This window comes from Saccopteryx leptura, chromosome 4 (assembly GCF_036850995.1).
Source record: "Saccopteryx leptura isolate mSacLep1 chromosome 4, mSacLep1_pri_phased_curated, whole genome shotgun sequence".
NCBI lineage: Eukaryota > Metazoa > Chordata > Mammalia > Chiroptera > Emballonuridae > Saccopteryx > Saccopteryx leptura.
Genome location: NC_089506.1, coordinates 78,957,440 through 78,968,229, shown reverse-complemented (window position 1 = coordinate 78,968,229; position 10,790 = coordinate 78,957,440). Strand labels below are relative to the sequence as shown.

The following is a 10,790-nucleotide window of genomic DNA, read 5'->3' as shown; positions in this document are numbered from 1 at the left end:
AATATTAAAATGATTCAACTTTCTATGTATCCAAATAAGATACCAACATATAAAGTTATAGATGTATTGGAGAAGCAACTGAGGTCTTCTGTATCAACAAATGGTTCTGTTACTTTTAATAATATTCATATTAATTACATAATAAAAAAATCTTAGAAAATGTAAAGTTTACTTTGGCAAAATTAAAGTAGTTCATTTTACAAGTGGCATGTGTGAACAGTTCATAACAGAATTCTTGTCTGTCATGGAGGACTCTCTTTGATTTTGGAACCCAATTTATTGTGACCCATCTATATCTAAGAGCTGATACCTCTTATGCTTTATGGAAGTAAACATAGTTGTTTCTCCTGAATACATTACTGTATAAATTCAGGCTCAAAAAATTATATTGAAGAAATTAAGATTATTTTAATATAAAAATGTATTCTGGCAATTACTTTCACAAACATTGATATAAAAATAAACTGATTAGCATAGTTTTTTTTTAATTTTTTGTTCCAAAACTGTACGCATTTCAACTTTGTCATATGCAATCAAAACATTCTCAAAAATATTTTATGTCAGTTTTCCTATTTGAGTTCAAGCATAAATCATGATAATTGGGATACTAAGAATTATAAACAAATAATATTTTAAGCCATTGGTTCACAACATGTATATTTTCCCATCTATAAAATCAAGCTATATACCCAATTAGCTAATTTGATAGTACTAATGGTTTCATGGAATATTTATGTGGGTTAAGTGCTCCAGACATACACTATCTCATGTAACTCTGAAAAGAAATTCACTGTACCCATTACTGGCAGACTCTGTGCTAAGTGTACAAAGATGATGAGAAGACAAAACTTTCACCTAAAACAATTCTGGGCTGAGCATTAATGAAAAAGGAGACAAATATTTCCAGGTAAGAAAAGCATCTGAATCATCTGGAAAAGGACAGAGGAGGATATTTGCAAAACATGAAAGTTCAGTGTGACAGTCAACAAGGTGCATGAGAAAAAATATATAAATAATAAAGCCCATATTTTATACCAATCTCCCATCATTATAGGTAGAAAATGAGAATCTCATCATAAGAATTTTATTAAATTGTCATTAAAATATTATTGGAAGCTCTGCTTTATTGAAACGTAATTCATAAAATAAATCAGTGATGTAAAGAAGTTTCATCTGAGCTGTGGGTAGCTTTGCAAGTGAAATCTGCCATCTACTTAAGAGTTCTGGGATACAGAAAAATATAATGTCCAGTGTTCTGAACTGAGAATTAAAAGCATTGGCATTAATGACAATATCTCTACTTCACAGGCTTGGAAAGTGTAGAGTAAAATCATTCAAGACAGAATATTTCATAAAAGATTTTGAGATATGCCAAGAGAAATATATCTAAAGAATAAAGGTGAACAAGAAGTTACATATTAGAGAATTTTTTAATTTTAAAATTTAAAAATGTTCATAGCACTATATATATGTGTTAACATTATCAAAATACAGAAATGTGTAAAGAAAAGGGGCTTTCATTCTATGCACATCTATATAGTCACGTGCAACATAAATTCAGGTTTGTAATGTACATAAATCTAACATTTAATATTAATTAATTTGTGTAATGTTAATCCAGAATTTTGAATAGCTGATCCTAATTCAAGTAAAGCTAGAATTTAAAAAAGAAATGAAAAATGTATCAAAAGAAATGTACATCAAAAATTATTTCCACAAATGAGACAAGTAATAGATAGCATAGTTATTTACAAAAGATGTTTTATAGAAAAATGGTGCACAGTTTAGAAGCTAAGAATAAAACAGGAATAAGAGAGGAAATCCAATTATGGTCAGTTTACTAACGATTGCCTTTAGTTCTCTGTCTTCAAATTCAGAGTATCAAAATGAAAACCTTTATACAAGTATGTTAATAATTAGAAGTCTTGAGCACTGCCCACTAAGCAGAGTATGTCATAAAAGAAGTGTTTTGTGGCTTGACATAAAATCCCAATACAATCTGTTTCTTAAATTATCCCTGCTTCTAAAATGATGGGTGTCACAAATAAAGAAAATCCTGCAAAAGTTACCAATAGGTAAAAGGTTTTTATAATTTTTCTGAAAACAAATAAAGGTTCATAACCAGGTGGTGGCACAATGGATACAGCATCAACCTGGGATGCTGATGACCCAGGTTTGTAACCTCAAGGTCGCCAGCTCAGCTTGAGTGCAGGGTTCATTCTGCTTGAGCACAGGCTCACCAGCTTGACCACAGGATTAACAGCCTGAGCGAGGGATCAAAGACGTGACCCCATAGTCACTAGCTTGTGACCAAGGTTGGTGGCTTGAGCAACGGGTCACTGGCTCAGTTGCAGCCCCACCACCCCCATCAAGGCTTGTATCTATATGAGAAACCAATCAATGAACAACTAAAGTGCTACTACTATGAGTTGATGCTTCTCATCTCTCTCCCTTCCTGTCTGTCTGACTGTCCCTATTTGTCCTATGATCTCTCTCTCACAAAAGAAAGGAAGGAAGGAAAGAAGGAAGGGAGAGAGGGAGGGAGGGAGGGAGGGAGGGAGGGAGGGAGGGAGGGATGGAGGGAGGGAGGAATGGAAAAGAAAAAGAAAAGAAACAAAGAGCAAAAGAAGAAAGATCTGTACTATTATAGCCAAGGGGTAGGTTTTTTATTTCTTATGGTTTATTTCATATATCTAGCCTTCAGTATATATTTACCAATTGATTACATTATTTTGGCATTCTTAATCTAAAACTGAAATACACTAACATAAATCAAGTATTTATTAGTTAGTCCAAGTATAAATGCTTGTTTTTATAACTGACAAAAGCTAATGCTACTGATTTGTTTGTGTGTTATATTTAATTTTGGTAAATTAAAAATTAGATAAATCCTAAAACAACAAAAAATGTGCAGATGAAGCTACATGCAAGGTATAAAACTTGCTCAAAAATAGTATCAATTTATAAAAACCAAGAAACAACTTATGCATGAGAAACTAACACTTTACACTAACATTAGTGGACAAATATGTGGAGATAGAGAGGTGCAGCATAAAGAAACAGTGAGTGTATTCATATATTTCAAATGTCAATTATTATTATCTATTCTACTAAATTTAGACTGAGAGCAAACACCAGCAATGGGTTTTATAACCCACAAAGCACTAGAAATTATAAAATATGTTTAGAAAAGTGAAAGACTTAAAATTGTTATTGAAGTTATGAGTGGTATACTGTATGCCTCGGCACATATTTTTGAAAAACTCCTAATTTTAGTTAAAGTTCATAAGACTAAAAGCATTTATCCTTACACCTGGGAATGACTGAAACAATAAAAATAATGTCAATGATTTCTTGATATATTAACTAATATTTATATTTATATTTTGAATATAATTAAACTATCTTTAGGATCGAAAACCTGTATTATTTTAAAAAATAAGGAGCAAACTTACTCACCACTTAGTATTTCTTCATGTAAAGTCACTGGTCCCTCCAGCTAACAATGGCTCAAATAGTCTATCCAATAAAGTGGAGTCATTAACTTTTTAATATTTCAATTATTTTAAAATGTTTAAATATTACTGATGTTTAAGAGTTTAGACCACCATGACTCTCAACATTCTCATTAATTGTATCTGTTTTTAACATCAATGGTTCTTTAAAATTATCATCTTTTATTGATTGAAAGTGGTTAGTAACACATTATATATAAAAAGTCCAAGCCTAAAATGACACAAAATATATAGTTAATTTCTCTACAAATGTCTAAATGAAGTCACTTGTATTAATACCAATATGTGTAGTAAGAAACTTATAGAGCTAGTATAAGTTACATGATTAACATAGTCATGAAAGAAAACAATATTTAATTTAGTAGACCTTATCAATCTAGAAAACCTATGACTATATAGTATTAATTCAGTATGCTAAAAAAATAAAAAGAGAATGTATATAAGAGAAAGAGCAACATATAACACAACACTAAGTATAACTATCAATATCTATTACAATTTCCATTTTATATAACTATACTTGAAATCATAGAATAAATGTTAATGGTAGTTTTACTTATAATTGAAATAAAAACTTACTTTTCTTTATAAAATATAAATTAAAATATTGAAAACTATATGGATATGGTCCAGATCTTTATTCTGACAACAAAACCATTTTAAAAACTTCAATGTGATAAGAAGTACCATTAGTAATATAAAAAGGTTTTGTGCATATTAATAGAATATTCTAATGTTTCATATAAAGGTAAATTTCCAAAGGTTATGTAATTCTACCTTCTGTCTTCCTATTAATCCTTAAAGAGTGTAATATTTACAGTTGTTTTAACTTTTCTTCACCATCTCTTAGAACTTTCTTATAGTCAGGCTAGATTTGTGTGCATTTTATAGATTGTTTGGTCTGCTGTAAGCAAAAGTAATACGAAGATAACTCCAAGAAATTTATAGTCTAATACTAGAAGCAGATGGGTGAAGAAGTAACTCCCAAAGAACAAGGCAAATGTTGTAACAAAGGTTAGTGTGCAGGTACGCAGGAAAACCAGAAGCAGGATCCCTAGGTCAATCTAAGATGGCATTTCAGGAAAGGCTCCATGGTTACAAAATTATAATGGCAAACAATAGATAAAAGAATAGATAGAGAGATAGATGATAGATAGATAGATAGATAGATAGATAGATAGATAGATAGATAGATAGATAGATAGATGATAGATAGATGAATGGATGGATGGATAGAGAGATGATAGATGATGATAGATAGATAGATAGATAGATAGATAGATAGATAGATAGATAGATAGATAAATGATAGATAGATAGATAGATAGATAGATAGAGAGATGATAGATAGATAGATAGATAGATAGATAGATAGATAGATAGATAGATAGATGATAGATAGATGATAGATAGATAGATGGAACTCATTACTAATGAAAAAAAAATAGTTACAAAAGTTATAGGTCTACCTAACTTGAAACATCAGGTGATGGAAGTTCTCCACCAATAACAGAAGTGAGATTCACTATTTCAATCATGTCATTTGTCAAGCCTTTGCTGGTGGTCTCCTCACTACTAGGTCTATCTAGACTCCTATATTGCTCTCTCAGCCCTTTCACATCACACTTCTGTAAGAGAATTATGCCCTAATAGACTGACATTTGTTATATATCATAAACTAACTTCTCTTTTATGAATTTCAACTGAAACTAATTATGTGGCATCCATGGGAAATTTGAGAAATCATGTTCTGTCGGGCTTTATTCTATTGAAGAACCCTAGTGGTGAATGGCTGCTTAATCCAAACAATGAATTCTTACATTTAAATATCATTATTTAAAACTTAAATCCTCTATGAAGTTTTATATTTTCTCACTACAGTAACATTCATATTTCTACATGTTTTTAATTAAATATAAAAATATATGTCAAAATATACAAAACACACTATTTATAGAGAGATACATAACATTTTTATTTATTGTTGAAGAAGAACTTGTGGAAACCTTAGTAATAGACATTTCAAGACTATTTGGCCCATTGATGCACTGCCTATAGTTAGCCCACCTTAATAATAATACTTGATATAAAATTTCAAATAGTTTTATAATTAGTATCAAAAATCTAATAATCAGAAAATAGCCTTAATGCTGTTGACTCTCAAGTGTGCCTAGATTGTGGCATGTTAACACCTAAAAAAGATTATCATTTTCTCATTGACATTCCATAATACAGATAGTCTAGTTCTTAGAAATACCACATTCTTTCTCCCAAAAGGCTCAGCAGAGCTGTTTTAATATTCAATAAATACTGTTTTATGTAAACAAATTTACTTTTTGTGAATAGTCTTTTTTGGGGGGAAATGTTGTTTCACCTTCACTTAGTCTTTCTCCAATAATTTTTTTCTAATTTATTATTTAAATGTCTAATTTTGTTCATTTTCCTTCTTGACAGTTGATTGTGCCTTTTATGCATTGTTTTCCAAATAAGTAATTCTTTTCATAACATTTAATACTCATGTCAAAAGATAGTCAAAGTACCTAGTATTATTATTTCAGGTATTATTAAATTTCAAGATATTAAATAAGTGAAAAAAAAGATGGAGAGATTCAAAACTTACCATTTGAAAACATGAATTTGCAACTACTAGCATAAATTTCTCACATGTAGACTAAAATAATATTTCAACTGCTTCATAAAAGCACTTCATGAAAAAGGGCATGAAAACTTTGCCTGTTAAAATTAGTTAGGTTGATACAAATTAAACTAGAATATAACTAGAAAATGTTGGCAGCTTTGCACAATTTGGGATTTGTTATTTGTTACATACATTTCTGAAACAACTACTAGTATACTGGCTGATAAGATTCAATTCTGTTTCCTGATTGGTCCCATGACCATGTGTATTTCAATACAAAAATATTCATAATAATCCTTTGTATATTGCTGTTGTTCTTTCATGCTAAGCAAAATGACAACTGGCCCTAAAAGTATTAAGAAAGACAAACACACCTTCAGTACTCAGAGGTAAAAAAACAAATAATTTTCTTGTTTTTAATGTCCTGGAAAATAAATTAGCACCTTCCTGTTGTACAGAAGAAAAGCATCCGGTCTTCATTCATATACCTTCTTTTTGTTAAGAGGCTTAATTTTTACTTACTATTGTAAATTTTTTAACTGTTTATATCCCACCTGTTATTTAATCTAAAAAGAGACTTTATTCTGTAATTAAATCTAGTTCATATGTTGAGCAGGAAAAGCAAGGTCACATAATCATATATTACCTTTTTCAATATGCATTCTTTTTGAGTCATGTCCCATGTCATGACCAGCCAAATCTCCCTCTTTGGGCCCAGGCAGTACGTTTGGTGATAAACCCATCAGCATCTGGTTCATGGACAACCCATTCTGATGAACAGCTGTCAAGTCCAAAACAAATGGAAAAAGACCATAATGTACAATGTTTACATAAATTACGTACTTATGGGCTAAGGAAATATAAAATATGGTGATCTAAATTTAAAATTATACACTATCTCTAAGAATACTGTAAGAATTGATAATCATGATCATTTCTGAAGATAAGCAGAAAAATAATAAAAATAAAACAAATTTATCTTATATAACATCAGAATGATATTTAACACCATGAAGTTAAAATGTAAGAAATAAATTCTAGTGGCATTAGAGAACAAGTAGAGTTTTCAACAAAGTAAGGCACTGAAATAACTGTTTCTATATTTCTATTCTAGTCAAAAAGTGCAAGGTTTTATAGATATTAAAATACTTCCTTAAAAATGGATTTGAACTCAGTTTCTAGTACCCAATTAATATTTATTAAATGTTTAAATGATTAAACACAATAATTACTTTCTTGAACAAGTAAGAGTAAGCTGTCAATATTAAAATGATACGTAGATGACTAAACACTTATAATTTTCATAATTCAGTAAATAAATTTCTTTATAAATTTTCTATTAAAATCTTGGTTTTGTCCAAAATTTGGAAGAAGCATCCAGAAAACCTTACTTTTTCTGAAAAATAAATATTTTTAACATATCACAAGACTATATTAGATATTACCATTTGAAAATCCCTATAGTAATAATTGTTTCAGTGAAGAAACTTCAATGGCTGCTTCTTAAACATGGAGTGAAATTTTGATAAATAGACTAATTATATAGTCTTAAAATATGATGAGTCACAAGATACTTATTATCTACAAAAACTTAAAAGAAACTTTACAGTAGAGAAATCGGAGAGATACCAACTTAACCAAGTGAAAGTTATCACTAATATGGGAGAAATATCATATCTCCTGAAAGATGCACTGAGGATACACTACCACGTCTGTATGACTCCTGCCAAAAACGTACAACTTACAGCAAATCATGAGGAAATATCAAAAGATTCCAAACTGTGAGACACTCTACAATATAAATGGCCTTCATGGTTCAAAAGCATCAAAATATTAAAAGACAAAAAAACTGTTGCAGATTAGTAAAACTAAGAGAATATGACAAGTTATTGCAACGTGTGATCCTAGATAGGTTTTTGAACCAGTAAAAGCAAAGAATTATTATAAAGAGCATTAATGAGGAAAAAACTATTGGTAGGAAAGTTGGTAAAATTTGAATAAGGTTTATAGTTCAGAAAATAATACTATAATAATCTTAATTTCCTAATCTTGATCATTGTTCTAAGATTATGTAGGAGAAATTCCTTGTTTGTAGAAAATAACCTATGAAGTGGTGAAGGTAAAGAAACTGATGTCTGTTACAGGGCACTAAGGTGGCATTATGCTTTTAACCAGGATATCTCTTTTACATGGATCAATTGATTGTATAAATCTGAGCAATGAATATGCACGAATTCTATTTCTTTTTAGATTTCTTCTATTTCTGAAATAATTTTATAACATTAAAATAAACATGCACATATATGTACATGCATGAATATGTATGCATATACATGTATATATGTGTGCATATATATATATAGATGTGTGTCTGTATGGCTATATATTTTCATTCAAACAATTATGGTAGTAAACAAATGCAAAAAATTCTCTGTTTTTGTCAAAAATTTTAAAAAGAATATAATTATAAATAAAAACCATGAATGTATAACAAAACTTTCAAATTTTTCCTATGTACCTATATTTCCATTTATATAGTATAAAAATATTTTTTTCTAAAACAATATGCAAGTGTTCCTTTATAACTTATAAAAATACTTTGTAGGAAATGTTTTTCCTTTTATGATAATGTTCTCAATAACCAAATAACGCCAAGGAATTTTGTGTAATTAGATGAAGATTATGCTAAGCAAAATTTCACAAAATAATAATTATATCCTGGAAAGGATACAATAAACATTGGTTTTTATCAACAAAAAAAGTCAGTGTTAATATGTTTATTATATTGGAAAAACAATATTTGATTCTTGTACAGGCATACAGTAGCCAGTTAATTTAAATTTACTCTAATTTTTTTGGCCATGAGAATCAAGATTAAATATCTGAAAGTGTGATTATGAAATAAAACATAGACTACTTTTTTAAATTTAATAATAATAATATATGACAATATCCATTATTAACTTACTAATTCAAATCCTATCATTTAACCACATTTAAGCCCTTTATTCACCATTTGAATTATTAAGAAATTTATTTTAAGATCAACTGTTCTTAATTCTATTTTTCATTTAGAATGGAAAGATGCATTTTAAAAAATAGTGAATTTCAACATGGCAAGGGTAGGATTGAAAGAAGAGAGAGAGAAGAAAGAATAAAGATGAATAAGCCGTAAATAAACAGCATACTTAGACACTAGATAGTGGAGAGCTGGAGGTGTTTACTTCAGAAACTAATCTAGAAGGTTACTTACTTTCTCTGTTTCATAGCTCAAATCTTTATGTGTGGCATCAAGGAGAGGGAGTTTATATCAGAACTTGTTAATGTAGTATCATGCCTCATGATATTGCAAACTGGCAAACATAATTTTGAGAGATGGCTATTGCTACAGAGCTTCAGAACATGATACATCTGAGATCTGTTTGGAATGAGGGCCTTTTGATTAGAAAAGCCAGCTGCACCTAATAAAGTTGAAAACGGTGACAAGTAAAAGTATGAGACCTACGGATTCTGTCAGAAGAACTCTCAGTCCGTGCTGGGGAGCTGGACACACTGCTGCTGCGATGAGATGATGGGTGGCTGCCAGGCCTTCGGCCCTCCTCCAGAGAGGGGGCGGGCGACGGGCTGTCGGGGACTCGCTCCTACACCACCATGGGAAGGGAGGGGGAAGAAAAGAGGTAAATAGATTGGACCTTAAATTAAGAAATGCTGATTTTCTCAACACTATAGAAGTGTGAAGACAATAAACACACTTTTCACTGACATTTAGCTGTATTCAAAGACACCTTTTATCTTGAGCAAAAGCCAAAGCAGCGAAAGGCTAGAGTGGAAAGTGGATCCATAGGTAAACAGCGCCGTAGTGGGGATACATGTCAGTCCTCTCTTTGGATAGATAGGGAGGCCAATGAAAACATCCAGTTTAGAACCTTTTAGACAACAAACAATTAACAGAACAAAGCAAGTTGCAATTTTAGACAATTTTTAATTTACAGAAACCTTTAAATATATTCTGTTACTTCAGCTAATGTCTAAGGATCATTTGGTATGCAAATTATCAACATGACAGACGATAATAATAATACCAGAGGAGTTAACAGCTATGTCATCATGGAACTGCTCTGGACACACTGGATGGTCACATTTTAAGGCATCATAGCAGTCAAGTATTTTAATATTAGAATAGTATCCTTTGATTTTAATAAATTTGAGACTACCTGCTACTCCTAGCTCCAATTCAACCACACAAATGTAGAAAGGGAAATTCAAGAAATAAGTGATTAGTTGTATCTTAGGGACACTTGATATCATGTTTCCTGATACTGTTTTACTGGGTCCACTCCATATCCATTAAATTGACATTTAAATATATTGAATGACTATCTCCAATAAGCTATTATAAAGGGACTTACAGATTAAGGAATAAAATACTCATTTGTTAATATTTTCTTTTTTAAAACAGTAATATATTTATACCTATAGATATCAGCACACATAAGCCTTTAAAAAAGAACTGTCTTTTTAATAATTAATAAAAATTTGGGAAGGTAGACATAAACTTCTACATTATACATAATAGTAAACCATTTTTATTGGGGTACAATGATGTAAATAATAGTAAAGAATAATTTTAAAAATTG

At 30.3% G+C, this 10,790-nt stretch overlaps 1 protein-coding gene across 2 annotated transcripts in view; it reads right to left on the bottom strand.

The window, feature by feature from the left end:
* The window catches only part of DACH1 (dachshund family transcription factor 1), a 444,409-nt gene that overhangs the window by 115,523 nt on the left and 318,096 nt on the right, over positions 1 to 10,790 (bottom strand). For both annotated transcript variants that reach the window (XM_066380790.1, XM_066380791.1), the window contains 2 exons: positions 9,659 to 9,794; positions 6,800 to 6,934 (listed from right to left, as the gene is read on the bottom strand). In XM_066380790.1, the coding sequence (XP_066236887.1) occupies positions 6,800 to 6,934; positions 9,659 to 9,794 (271 nt within the window). The remainder of the gene's footprint in view (positions 1 to 6,799; positions 6,935 to 9,658; positions 9,795 to 10,790) is intronic.